General features: G+C 50.1%; 1 protein-coding gene across 1 annotated transcript; it reads right to left on the bottom strand.

The window, feature by feature from the left end:
• Nucleotides 1-7,938: 7,938 nt before the first annotated feature.
• EOMES (eomesodermin) lies at nucleotides 7,939-13,058 on the bottom strand. Its single transcript, XM_065399365.1, has 6 exons — nucleotides 12,337-13,058; nucleotides 10,909-11,063; nucleotides 10,234-10,355; nucleotides 9,601-9,759; nucleotides 9,431-9,492; nucleotides 7,939-8,674 (listed from the first exon to the last, which is right to left on the bottom strand). Exons 1-6 carry the CDS (start codon nucleotides 13,056-13,058, stop codon nucleotides 7,939-7,941), a joined length of 1,956 nt encoding a protein of 651 aa, XP_065255437.1.
• Between the last annotated feature and the right edge of the window lie 725 nt (nucleotides 13,059-13,783).

Genomic DNA, 13,783 nt, shown 5'->3' with positions numbered 1-13,783 from the left:
CACATGATGTGGTCACTGAGCAACCATAGTGACATTTGCATGAAGTCATTTGAAACAGGATCGCTTTTCAGAGAGGAACTATGCTGTAAATCTTTGCCATAGGTCAGACACTAATATGGTGTATATATTTTGTGGCATAAGGCTTTATTTGCATGAGAAAAAGGCCTCTTAACAATAATCAAAAATGGGTCCCACCTGGCCCTCTTCAACTGGTCTTCTTCTTAGCATATGTGCAATGTGCTTCAGGTGACACATGACCAGGATTTATCACGGAATTTGGTCCACTGGTTGGATCATTAGCTTCCCCGGCTTGGGCCAGGTATTGACAGGGAGTGCGAAGTGAACGCTGATCCATGCCCCCTCCCACCTCAACTGGTGATGAGAAAGACACGATTAACTAGGTCAATAGGTCAAAACTGTTTTCAGCACCATTAGCGAAGGCATAAGCAAGGTCATGTTCTATCAGATATGGATCACACTTCCTGTAACTACGTTGAAAATGGGTTGCCCCATCTATAGTAGCAGCTAAGCCATTTTCAACACCATTTGAAGTGGGCCGGGAAAAGACAGAGGGGAACTAAGGGATGGCAGTTAACACTGGGTAATGCACTACTAGAAGGCAGTTAGATATTATGGTGACAAATACTGTATAAGAGCCTACAAAGAATAAAGGAAACCCATTGCTGATAACTGTTACAAGCAACAAATCATTTTCCTATTGCCAACAGACCCTACAGGGCATTTAATGGTGACTCTTGTTCACAAGGTTAGGGTTAAATTGACTGCCAGTTCAGGGTCCTATAGGGCCCAATCCTTGAACACGTGGGCACATACTTTTACTGATGTGAGGAGTCCCATTTAAATCAATAGGGTTATTCTCATGAGTAAAGTTAGGCATGGGTGTAATATTTGCAGGATCAGGTCCATAGATTTTATTCCCCTTCCTCCACAGCACCCAGTGGGATCATCCATTAGTTTCAGGTGGAAAAATCACCCAGGATGAGAGGGAGGCAAATACTGCTCCTTCTAGTTTTCTTCTATCTCTTTTTTTTTTGGGGGGGGGGGGGGAGCCAGGTGGTGTCTTTAGAGGATTTCCCCTCCCCAGATTAGGATTTAATTGTATTCCTGGTGAGTCTCTTCTGGTTGCACTCCATCTTTCAGATGAATGTTTCATCAATATGATTAGGATCACAGCCCTCAGTCTAGTTTATTTACACAATCTGTTGTGACAGCTCAGAGTCTAGTACTCCCCAAAGGAAATATTAGATACCACCCTATCACTTTATTCAAATCATATTTTGCACTCCACACTTTCAGTCTAATGTCATTCTCTTCTGGATTATATTTTTGTGATATCCAGCAGGCACTAAAAATCCTTCCAGGAAAGAGGAGATGAATATTTATATTAGCCATCAAATACTGTGGCTATTTTGTTGGGGGAAAGCAGGCTGAAGGGGGCTGCACGTAGGGAATGTTGAAAACGGTTCAAAACGGGGGTGGGAGGTGAATAAAACACATCAAAAGAAACCCAAGCTGGAAAAGAGGAGGAGTGTGTAAACTCAATGCTTGGCTCTCTCGCCTTGAGCGGAGCCCGGGCCCATGAAAGCTATTGCCTCATTCACCTTGTCTCTCAAAGCACGAGCCAGGCTGCGCAGCAAGGCGAGGAGGACTTGGCAGGGCTGAATTCCCCGGGGAGATGAACCACTCCGGCACCGCGCCTGCAGGGCGGGACAGTGAGGTCGCCTATGTGCAGCAGTTACAGGCCGGGGGGCTAATGTTAGCCCCAGCCCGCGAGGGAGGGGTCAGGCGGCTGGGAGCAGCGCGCAGGTCTGGCTTGCACCAGGCAGGCTGCAGCCCGCCGCTAGATGGAGCAGAGTCCCCACCGGGGCCCCGGGGGGAGTGGCCGGACCGGCGGCTCAGGGAGCGGTCAGCCGCCGGCACCTCCTCCCTAGGGCAGGGCCGGCCCCCCAGGCTGCTGCTTCGTGGGGAGGCTGGAGAGTTGCCTTCTGTCTCCTGAGCGAGGGGGCTCAGTTTGGGAAGGAAGCAGTTCAGCTAAACTAGATTGCAGCGCGGGCAGGAATATTAGGGAGAGACCCCCTTTGATTCCCCCAGGCCAATCCCCCCAGCCCCCTTCCTCCCCCGGGCCAATCCCCCCAGCCCCAGCAGCAGGGGAAAGGTGGGCAGAGATCTCCGGGCTATTCCCAACTTCCCTAAAGACACAAGGGAACCCATCGCTTCCCAGCTGAGCGGCTGTAATGCGGGGGGGTGCCTGGCAGACCCAGGCAATGCAGACAAAAGTTAAGGAAAACCACCAGTGCCTCGGAAGGCTCCCTTGAACTCGGAGGGAGAGATGCTACAGAAGCAGCCCACGAAGTGTTGGGCTAATTCTACGGGGCACGTCCTTGCTAATTATCAAGGCAATTTAAAGCTAGACAGAGAAGGACGTGTAGCAGAAAATTTGTAACTCTTTGACTTGCTTCTGTAAGGGAAGGAAATGGGTCAAGCGGCAAAAGGGTAAAAAAAAAAAAAAAAAAAAAATCATGATGCCTCCGTGCTTGTGCATTATTACCGAAGCAGATCTATAACAAGTAAAATATCGGCTTCCTCATTCTGTCAGTTGCCTGGGCTGGGTTTGCTCCATTTTTAAGGGGTATTGTGGGGGACGGGACTCAGTCCTGCCTTTATTTACGCCGGTGTAGCATCGAAATAAACAAGGATACCTCGTTGCAACAAGCAACCTTTGCCCAGGAAGTTCATTAAATCAGGAGCAAGGCTCGCGTGACACATAACACACGTGTGCAGCCCTTAGGGGGGCAGAAAAATCACAACACAATCGAGTGACAAAAACAAAACCCTAGCTCAAGCGGAGTTTGGCATAATTGGTATTTGCTTCGCTTGAGGAATAAACGAAATGGAGAAATTAAGAGTGAAAGTAAAACCCTTTGATACACCTGCAGATTGGAAATCAGACCACCTGATTCACTATTTAAAACTCGCTACCCTGGAGCATTAACGTCTTTGTTATAGCGCCTTTCGACAGCGTTTTAAAATCTCGATGTTTTCAGAGGAGTTTAGCATGAAGCACGTATTATCTCATTTGCAAAGAAATATATAGTAAGAATCATATTCCTGAAATGTGCTGCTTTTAAGCTGAAAAGAATGCATCCTGTTCACACGTGCGGTAGATTTATCTTTGTCCTATTCAGACTGAGGAGGCGGAAAGCGTGTCAAGCAGAGGAAGGCTTCATTCAGGACAGTAGCTGACAAAGAATACTAGCGACAGAGCGTAAATTCAGCGCCCAAAAATAAATCGTTTCGTTTTGTTGCCAAAAGTCATCCCGAGCTGCGCTCGCAGAACCTCGCCGGCTGCGAGCAGAAAAGGGAAGGGCGAGCAATTAGCAGGAATCGGGTAACAAATAAGCACGCCCCTCCTCGGCGTCTCTGGGCTGCATGGGACCGAGCCCACACCCTGCGGGCTGGTCGCCGCAGCTGGGATCTCTGCACTCATCCCCTCGCAGCGCTGGCTAGCCAGCCGCCTGGGACGCTGTGATGTCTTTTAAAAGTGATGCCCCTAGGGCTGACGGCAGCCAGCGACCCTCTCCTCCCCTGACAGGTGGCGGGAGAGGAGGGGGAACACAGTTAAATATTGATGTGGCCCTACAGCAGAATAAGAAGGTGGTTTCAAAAGGCCACACAAACTGGTTACTCTCTCGCTCTCCGGGGGGAGCTTTTCTTTGACGAATGGCCGCGTTAAAGAGACAATCGCTCGCCATCGCTTTGGTGGGAAAGGGAAATGTCCCAATAATTGGCAACAGACCAGCTCATCTCTTTCTTAACTCAGCAGCCTATAGGAAGCGAAAGGAAATGCCAGCAAACGAATTCAAACACTGAGGCACTAAAGTCTGTTTAACCCGAATTCCCATTCGGTGATCTCACTACGCGCGACCCTTTCATTAATTCTCTATTCAGTTAAGAAGGGTTTTTTAAGCCCCTCTCCCCACACCTTAGTAGGTTCTTGCCCGCAAAAGCGATTGAAACGTATTAGGGACGGGCTGAGGGTGTATTAAAGCCATGGCTTCCCAAACCCCAGAAAGACCGCGAGGAGGAAAAAAAGAGCTCTTTGTAAATCAAACCTTGGATTGCGGATTCAGCATAGCTGGCTTTCTGGTTAGGACTAATTCGGCATAGATCGCAGCAGCCCTATGCCACGGTCTCCCTGTGGCGGTTTTGATAGTTACATGAAAGGAAAAAAATCGTTAGATTTTTTTTTTTTAAATAGGGAACACATGTTAAATAATCGGCAGTGAAACTGTGGAGGACTGAATTCCTTTACCCATTTATTGTGTTTGTCTCTGTAAATCACATTACGAAGCAAACGCTGGGGTAGTTAACTTTATCTACTGCTAATGTAAACAAATAAGCAGCATCTAGCCCCTTGATCTTTATTTAAATATAGACTTGTTTATCAGTGTCAGCCTATGAAGATTAATTAGATACATTTATTCACAATTTGGTGTCTGACACCCCATTTTAGGAATGCCTTATAATCACAAGGTGTTAATTGGGGCCAGCCAGGCACTTATGTTTCTATTAAACAGTGTGAGGACTTTTCACAAGTTTTTTTTTTTTTTTTTTTTTTTTTTTTTACTGTGCAGTGCAAAAATATACAGATTTTAAACACACTGCAATAGAATCGGACTCCCAAAGTCAGTTGCTTTGGCATTTTGCAACTGTGAGAAGGCAGATTAGGGAAGCGATTTCGTTAAAATTCCATTGCAGAGCCAGTCAATAAATAGAGGCAGAAATACAAGCAGTTTTATGGTGTTCATAACGCGCCGAATAATTGAAAACAAAAAAATCAGATCACCCGTCCCCCCACTCTGTATGGATCATTTCTTCCAGATCTGCTACAGCGTCACGAATCTCTAACTTCCCTCCCTACCCCCCGGATCGGATCACTCTAGATTCATGCTGGTTGAAGTTCAAACTCCCTTGAGACCGTTCGGGAGAACGATGGACGGAGAAAAAACTCAGCACCGCGACTGGGTTTGGCGTGGAACGATTAATTGTGACGCCTGGACTCACACTGAAAACTCCCAACTAACGAATCTCTCTTCAATACTTTGTGATCCTATTTTCTAGCCTGAAAGAAACTCAGGCTCGGGGTTTGATGACAGCTATTGGCCCCGTTTCAGAAGCTTTACGAGAAGCGTTAAAGCTTTTTACATGCTAACATTTGCAAGGTCCATGTAAAAGGCTTGATGCAAATGATCCTTTGATTGCGTTAATTCAGTCGGGGAGGTTCCCGTTTCTGAAGGTTTGTTTTATTTTGTTTGCACGGGGGCATTGCTAACAGGTTAATCCTATTACTAACTGCATTTCCTAAGGAAAGGGATCGTCCCTTTTCAAAGTTTCTCTCATGCAAAACGTGCTGCCTTTGGAGTGTGGGCTAGATTGCCTTGTTCCGAGGGCTTCCCACCCACGAATGATGGCAAGAGAGGATTTTCTACTAACATCATGGAAGGAGGCTTCTAGCTGTTCCCTCAAAAGAGACAGTTGAAAAGTGGTCTCTGGGAACTTGGCTGGTGCTCGATATCATACCACAAACTACTGCCGCCCCCAGCTAGAGAATACCCCCCTGCAGTCACCACTTTGGCGTATAGGGCCGATCTGAGCAGGGGAACTCCTGCCTCATCTCACCCAACCTCGCTGCTAAAGCGCCTCTTCGTTGAGAAGCTCACAGGAGGTGATAAGTGAAATTCACAAGTCTCTCCGCAGTTGGGACCTGGCCTGAGCTACTGTCTCTCCGCCCCCTCAGCCGCCCCGCGCTGTGGGTAGGGCATGACATTTGTTCCGAAGAGAGGGCTTTGAAGGCAGCACGCACGGGGCTCGGGCTAGTGGGCCAGCCCCACCCCGCAGGGACCCCGGGCGGCTGAGTGCGTGTAACTTTGCAAGGAGAACGTACAACCGCAAAGGGGGGGCGGGCGCTGCTCAGCCCCGGCCTGCAGCTGAGCGTGCTGGTTTGCACCTCGCTCACAGAGACGGGGGATGGCTCTGGAGGGGCAGGGGGCACTTTTAGCCGCAGCAGCACAGACTCAGGGGTTAGGAGGAAATGTAACAGACAGACATCTACCCCACTTCATTTACAGGGAGACGGGGCCGGCTCCTACCGGCAGCTGTTCATTTCAAAGGTGACAGCAGACTCCTCTCTCTCTTTCCCTCCCCCCCCCCTCCCAAACTCACAGGAAGGGCTCCTTGATTGCAGTTAGGTTTCACAGGCTGCAACCAGGGCGAGGTTGTCGAGGACAAGTGCTAATGGCCGCAGGAGAAGATTTGAGCTGCCAGTCGACGTCTCAGCATTGTGTCAGTGAAACACTAAAATTCCCCTGCCCCATGAGTGGGAGGGGGATCCGGCCTCTACAGAATCAGCACCTGCTTAGTTGCAAGAACAACCACACACACACCCCCCAAAAAAATCTTGAGATATGTATTAACCCTGTGCTTTGCGGTATCCAGCTATTTGTTCACCTATTTCGACCTCTCCGACTGTCACTGTCTGGGTTTGGAAGAGACAGAACATGTCTCCTCCAGGCTACCCTCCCCTCAGTTCTTCAGCGAGCAGACAACACGAAATTACCCCCGCCCAGGTATTAAGACCTTTGGTAAGTCGGTATGACTGACCCATACCCTTAGGAGACTGAGAACTCCCCCCAAAAGCATCCCATGCGAGGGTCCGCCCTAGCTGCTAGAAGGACCAACTAACTATACGCTGCATTTTTCAAGAGGCGTCCTCCATCCACAATAACTTTGGAGAGGGGGTACGGGGCGGAAAAACAAAAAGAAAGACCCATTCTTGCCCCAGCACACATCACATTTATTAAAAATAACTACTATGTACATAGAAAAAATCCAAGAGAAAAACGTTTTGAGAAGTTTGTGTGCCAGCGCTTTAGGGTTTGCATTATTTTGAAACATCTGAAACTAGTTGAAAGAAGAGTGGATAAATTACATCACTTTCAAGTTAAGACAGGGCAGCTGAAAAATCACTTTACCTACAAGTCAATATAGATACCTTTTGATATACTTTCAGCAATGCATTTTTTAATGCTCCAATATGCTAAATTCGCTGGAATAATCAAAAATGCTTTTAGAACTCCCAAAGCACCAACTTCATATGATCCCAACCAGACTTTTATATGTAGACTATTTATACAAGGTATTCCACAGTACTCTACAGTGTACCTATTTAAATACAGCTGTACACTTGGTCATTTGTTTGGCCACCTCAGTAAAGTTCACTCATAACCCCCCCCCCCCTCCAGAATTAAGTCGTTTTATCCCACCCAAGAGAAGGAAAGCCAGATTTGGTCATCAAACCCAGGGTCTGGGCAGTGGAAAGTTTTGACTTGAACACCCCCCCTTTTTAAAAAAAAGTATTCCTCCTTTCTTGTGTTATCTTCTGTCCAAGCAGAAGAGTTAGAGGCTTCTGATTGGGCAGCTGATAGTGTTGATGAGGCCTACTCTATCTGAAGCACAGTGTAGCAATTCTAGACACTTCTTTCTCAGAGACCTAGACGCAAAAAGGAGTTTAGGATTCAAACCCATACCTCCTGTTTGGTAGTGCATAGCACTTACCCTAAGGCCACTGAGCCAGCCAAACTGTACACTTTAGTGTCTCCAATAAATAAGCCAATTGTAAAAGCCAGGATCTTGCTAACAACCCCCTTACTGTTCCTTCCAAAAGTTAAGATCAAATTATAGTACAGTTCCTTCCCCACCCAGTTACCTCCAGCAGTCAAAAAGCTTTGGCACCTTCTATAGAATTGCACAAAACAATTCAAGGCGGAAGGCAAGAGCCTTTTTGGCAACTTTTATGCAAAACAAAACAAAACCAAAAAGCCACCCTGAAAATTTAGCCAATCAGGATGAAATAATGCTCTAAGTAGTAGTATAGAAAGCATAGTAGCCCATGCCTTTTGAAGTGTCTTTGCTATAGTCCTCAGCATTCATGTCTTCACATTTCATTATTGGAGAATTTTCATTGCTGGAAGTGCTAGGAGAGAGTCGTCTTCTCTTACAAGCACTAGTGTAGACGCCAGAATCGTTTGAATCTAGAGATTTTATGGAAGGTGGGGTCTCTATCCAGGATGAGCCGATTTCTTCTTTCACCTTCTCCTTGGGAAGATGGTCTTCGGAGAAACCTGGGGGACTTGTTCGGGAGGTCCAAGGTAACCCAGTCGCCATTTTTCTCTGATAAGAACCTCTGCTTCCCCACCCTGCCATGGAAGGGAATGTTGGATCAGGATAATATCCCAAAGCATGGGATGTCTGCAAGGGAAGGGATTTAATGCCATAGGGGAGCAAGGTGCTAGGAGAATATTCTGTTTCATAGGCGTTCATGTCCAGTTTGTTGGTACCAGGCTGCTGCACAGGAGTAACAAACCATCTCTGGGGAGGATTGGCCACCTCTTCATTCTGCTGAGGAGAGAGAAGGCCATTTGTCTGAGGTACAGTTCTCTCACCATTGTAAAATCTGGCTGGTGGCAAGTTGTTGACAAACTGTTCCTGGAAGAATGGTTGCACGCTGTACCGGGCTCCTGGGACAATCTGGTGGGATCTAGGAGAATCCGTGGGAGATGGAGTTAATCTGTCATTTTCTGAAGCTGTGTACATGCTACAATATAAAAGAGAAATGCTAAGTGTTGGTCTTTACAATTCCATGTACTATTAAAAACAGACAGGGACTGAACTGCGTACCAAGGATAAAAATCTGGGATTTAGGACACTTGATACATTCTACAATCAAAGTCCAGGTCCTCAACTCAGGAGACACTTCCAAGCCTAAAATTCTAAGTACAGCTCGTTCTAAATATAGCTTACACATATGCTTTGAAAAAAAAAAAAAAAAAAAAAAAAAAAACACAACTTCTCTTTCACAAATTGTAATTCTTAACATACATACCAAAAATGTGACCAGCACCTTTTCAAGAGGTATCTATAGATTAAAAATATATATATTTTTTTCTCTAGACAAGAAGTAAACAATGAACCTCTCCCTTGTGCCAAGATAGGTGAAATGAGTACCACACACACACACACACACAACCACCCTGGATCTTTTGGGTGAGACTTTAAAACTAAGACGTCCTATCTACTCTGTGTAGGGTTTTGTCAACTCCTTTAGACAAAAATTTAAGGTCACCCACCCAAAGACAGACAACCACTTGGTACGCACACAAAAGGCATTTAAAAATCTAATTAAAGCTAGGAAAGAGTTGCACCAGCTATTGAAGGCATGGATATAGCTTATCCCTGAAATAAAGATGGTTCTAAGTTGTTTGTAGAAAGATTTCCATTTTTTAAAACAGGCCAGAACTATGCCGCCCAATGGAGGCAGATTAGATTGAGGTAGGAATAAAATTATACTTACGAATCATAGTTGTCCCTGAAGCCTTTTGCAAAAGGATTATGGTCAATTTTAAGCTGAGTGATCTGGGGGGGCAGGGGGAAAAAAAAGATGGAATTGAGTTACATTTCTAAATTGCATCAAGCACCTTCCACCATATATTTTTTCCAAGTTTAAACCCTCTTATGACTTACATCAGTGTTTTGATATGCAGTAACTGCTATGAACTGGGTTTCCGGGAAAATAAACGTCTGCGTCTTTGAAGAGTCATTCAGATCTTCAACCCCATCTTCCGTCACTTCCACAATATGAAGTCGAGGTTGGTATTTGTGTAGAGACTGAAGTACTATCATCTAGAAGAAACAAACAATGCATAAAGTATCGTCTATGATATTGTTCAGATAAAAGGCACCTAAAACTAGTGCTAACCATAGGGGAGAAAGAAAAAAAATCAGAGGTTTGGAAGCTGATCATTTAGCCTTCAGACTCTCACAAGGAGTTTGCAAGGTGTGAGCCTCAATTTAACTAGACTGTGGATAATAGCTTTAGGAGTACAGTGGCACAAAATTCACTGCTCTGAGAGAACTACAGAGTACATATAGACCACATTATGCACTGACTAAACAGAAGAAAGGGGAAGTTTTTCCATCCCATGTCTGTTAAGTGAAGACCATTGAACTTAAACATATTTAAATGATTTTACGATTTTCTGAGGCTAGTATAGATCTGCAAGGTAAGCTCATGAAGCCCTGAAAACCGAATTAATCACTGTCTGATGCTACTTTCTTGATTTAGAGGCACTACCATGCTATTTATCAGTTATTTACCTGAGTATTATTATTGTTAGCACCTTTGTTATTGGTCAGTTTTAGTTTTCCAAAAGAGATCTCCTGCCTCATCCAGTGAGCCCCAGTGTTCGGGGACTCAGGGTGAACATACACTTTGTTGCCTAGGTGAGAGAGAAGAAAGAGGCAAATGTAAGGATTACAAGAACAATCCTGCACACACAATTCAGGAAACAGATACTGGAGTGACAGGGATCATCTCTAGCACCAGCCATGGGACAAAGCGAGGGGAGGCAGATGCACTGTAAGCTAGTCCCTGGGTGCTGCTGGATTCCGGAAGGACAAGCTTACACCTTTGTATATTAAATTCTGTGAAATTTCATTTAGTGCCCAGCTCGGCTTGGGGACAGCACATGGCCGCGCCTGCAGAGGGGCAGGGAGGCCATCACAACGCCATCTTCCAGCCCAGGGGTTTCTCGCGCACATTAACACCCTCACCACCCTTGAAAGGGGGGGTTGAGCATTTTGCTGTTTGCCCTGCAGATGTCCCATGGGACGCACCTCCGGGCCTGGCCATTGCTCACCGGTCATAGAGAAGAGCTGGCTGGGAGGGTGGAGCACGCCCCGTGGCCGGGCTGGCTTGGGAACGGGAAAGGCCAGGGCGGATCGGGGGCTGGTTTCCCAGAGCCTGGCTGCAGGGGCCCGGCCACAAGGTACCTTGCATGTTGTTGTCCGCTTTCCCGCACGTCACCCACTTGCCCCCCTGGAAGCGCCAGTGGTTGGGATCGGCCAGCACCACCTCCACGAACACGTTGTAATGCGCCGTGGGGTTGAGGCCGGTGATGTTGAAGCTCAGGAAGGGAAACATCCGCCTAGGAGGGGAAAACGCGGAGACCGAGCAAGTTAGCGGCGCGCCAAGGAAGGGCTCTGAGCCAGAGCTCAGGGGCCGGCTCCGGCTCTGCCGCTGGAGCGCCGGGCACTGTGCGCGGGGCTTGGCTCGGGGGTGGTCTGAGAGTCACCGGGAAAAGGGGCAGTGCAGGGACGCGTGGAGCCCAAGCAGTCTGCGGGGGGAAACTGAGGCAGAGACTGGATTCCCCAGCCGGCTCCGATCGCGTCCTGCCAGGGGTCTCTCAGAGGCGCTTGGGACTCAAATCGGCCTCGGCTTTGAGGGAAGCAGCCCCGCCACGGCCCGGCCATTTCCACTTGGGATTCGCTATCAGGGTCGCTACATTTCAACCCTCACCCCGCTCCCTTTCCCTCAGTCTCCCACCGAAATCAGGCGATCTAATCACAAGACCCAGCACGAAGAAAACCTCCGCAAGAGCCACATTTCTGGCTCCTTCCGACCAGAAGGGAACCATCCACCTCCCAACCCAATCCCCGCCATCGCCCCTCGGACAGGGAGTTTTCCCGCTAAGAGATTGTCCTACACCCCTTCTCCCCCCCCCCCATTTACACGTACCGAATCGCTCGCTCCCCCAAACGCCAAGCCCGATTCGCTTCCCCGGGAGCCGCGAGTCCTACTGTCCCGCCCCGACCCCGCTAACCACCTGCGCTAAACTCACGGGGACGGGCTCAGGGAGGGAGCGGGAGGCCGGTCCTCGAGGTCTGCAGCTTAGAAAAGAAAAGCGGCCCCGCACCAAACCCGCGGCGCTTCTTGGGCTTCGCTGCCCGACACACTAGGGGTTACTCATCCTCGTCCAAGCCCCGCGCACCCCCGAATTAGCGCGAATCCTCCCCGTGGCCGGCCAGCCCAGGCCGGGGGAGGCACCGTTTAAATGGCCATTCTCCGGCTCCCGTCGAGTTTCACTAGCGACAAAGGAGCGTTGGTTTGGTTTGATTTTTAACGTGGCAACAAATTAATCCCCTTACTCCCCCCCGGCTCCAGAGCAGCGAGAGGCAGCTCGGGGCTCCAGATCGCCCTCGAGAAATGAGATTTGTCAAACGAAGCGGGAACAGGCAGAAGCCACCCAGGCGAGCCCGCGGCATAGGCCAATTTAGCGGGCGGCGAACCCGGAGCCCCCTTGATGCCCAGGGTTGGCACCGGCACAGAAGGAACCGGGGGGGGGGGGGGTTATAGCAGGCGCCTTCCACCCCGTGTGGCGCTTGGGGCTCCCCGCACCCCCCGCCCGCGCCCCTCCGTACCTGCCCTGCTTGGTGATGATCATCTCCGTCTGGTGCCGGTGGAACTTGAGCCAGAGCGGGCGGTTGCAGAGGAAGACCTGCGCCCGGAGCCCTGGCCCCGAGCCGGGCACGGCTAAGGCGCCCAGCCCGCCGCAGGAGCCCGCCGCCGGGTAGGGGCTGTACAGGGGCCCCGCCGCCCCTTGGCCGTACTGGTAGCCGCCGCCGCCCCCGAACTGCGCCCGGCCGCCCGGGGAGCACACGGCGGCCGAGAAGCCCCCCGGGGACAGCATGGAGCCGTAGGGGTAGCGCGCCCCGCCGGGCGATTGGTAGACTGAGCCGTGCTGCGCCGCCGGGTAGGGGAAGAGCGAGCAGGGCGCGCCCAGCTCAGCCCCCTGCGGCCCGGGGGACTGCAGGTAGTAGCGCTCCGGGCTCAGGCTGTCCAGTGGGTAGCGGGCGGCGGCGGCCGGGGGCAGCTCGGCCTCCCCGCAAGGGGCCGCCTTGCGGCCGTCCGGGGCGCCTTGCTTGGAGCCCGCGACGGGGAAGGGCTCGCCGGCCTCCGCCTCGCTCAGCATGCCCGGCCCGGCGCCGCCGCACTTCTTCGGCCCCTTGTCCAAGTCCAGGCGCTGCGGGGATCCCGAGCTGGGCTGGCTGCGGTGGCCGCGGGCGCTGCTGCTCTCCGGCGGGTAGAAGGGGGGCCCAGCCAGGCTAGCGGCGCTGGCCAAGAGCTGCTCCCCTAACTGCATCCTCTCCAGCGCCAGCCGGGGGGAGCCTAGGCTGCGTGCGAGCGGGGAGCCGGGCTCCTCCCAGGGAGGTGAAGTGCCGAGCCGCACGGGCCCCTGCCGGAAAGTTCCCCTGCAACTTCTTTCCCACCCCCGCCTGTCCTCCCCGGGCTGCAGCCCCCCACAAACCCCCCCCCCCACTCCTGCTTCCGCCTTCCTCACTGAAAACAGCTACCTCTGCTGCTGAATTAAGTGGAGACTATTTATATAGACACGCTGGGCTCCTCAGGCCGCCGGGGAGGGACTTGGGGAGGTCTAGTTCGTGGCAGCCCCCTTCATCCTGGCTGGCCCATTGGCTGGTTTATGTGACACTAATTTAATTAGACAGCTACTAATTGGAACAAGTCACCTGTGACTCCATCCCCCACCCCCCCCTTTAACTGGCTCCTGATGGGAGATCAAAACCGCTTCGTGTCCTGCCTTGGTTAAGGGAGAGAGGAAGCAGGAACTTGAACTGAATTTCTTGGTGGCTAGGGTGATCTACTTTGGATTTCACCCCTCCGCCAAGCGTTAGCAAAATGCTGATCTCTTAAAGATGATGCAGGCCTCTTAGATAATAGCTGCTTGGGTATAAAGAAAAGGATCCTGCATGTGGAAGACTTTAACGGGAAGAAAGCAACTTTCAGAGGGGAAAGAGAGAAGAAGATCTGGACAAAATTTCAGTGATGCAACCTGAAATCCAAGTAGTT

This window comes from Emys orbicularis, chromosome 2 (assembly GCF_028017835.1).
Source record: "Emys orbicularis isolate rEmyOrb1 chromosome 2, rEmyOrb1.hap1, whole genome shotgun sequence".
Lineage (NCBI taxonomy): Eukaryota > Metazoa > Chordata > Testudines > Emydidae > Emys > Emys orbicularis.
This window is presented reverse-complemented; position numbering and strand designations above follow the sequence as displayed.

Excerpts from the sequence above, each read along its gene's own strand:
- EOMES (XM_065399365.1), bottom strand. The coding sequence starts at position 13,058 with ATGCAGTTAGGGGAGCAGCTCTTGGCCAGCGCCGCTAGCCTGGCTGGG. Across the intron at positions 11,064-12,336 it reads ATCATCACCAAGCAGGGCAG|GCGGATGTTTCCCTTCCTGA; the intron begins GTACGGAGGGGC and ends TTCCCCTCCTAG. Across the intron at positions 8,675-9,430 it reads TTCAGGGACAACTATGATTC|CATGTACACAGCTTCAGAAA; the intron begins GTAAGTATAATT and ends TTTATATTGTAG.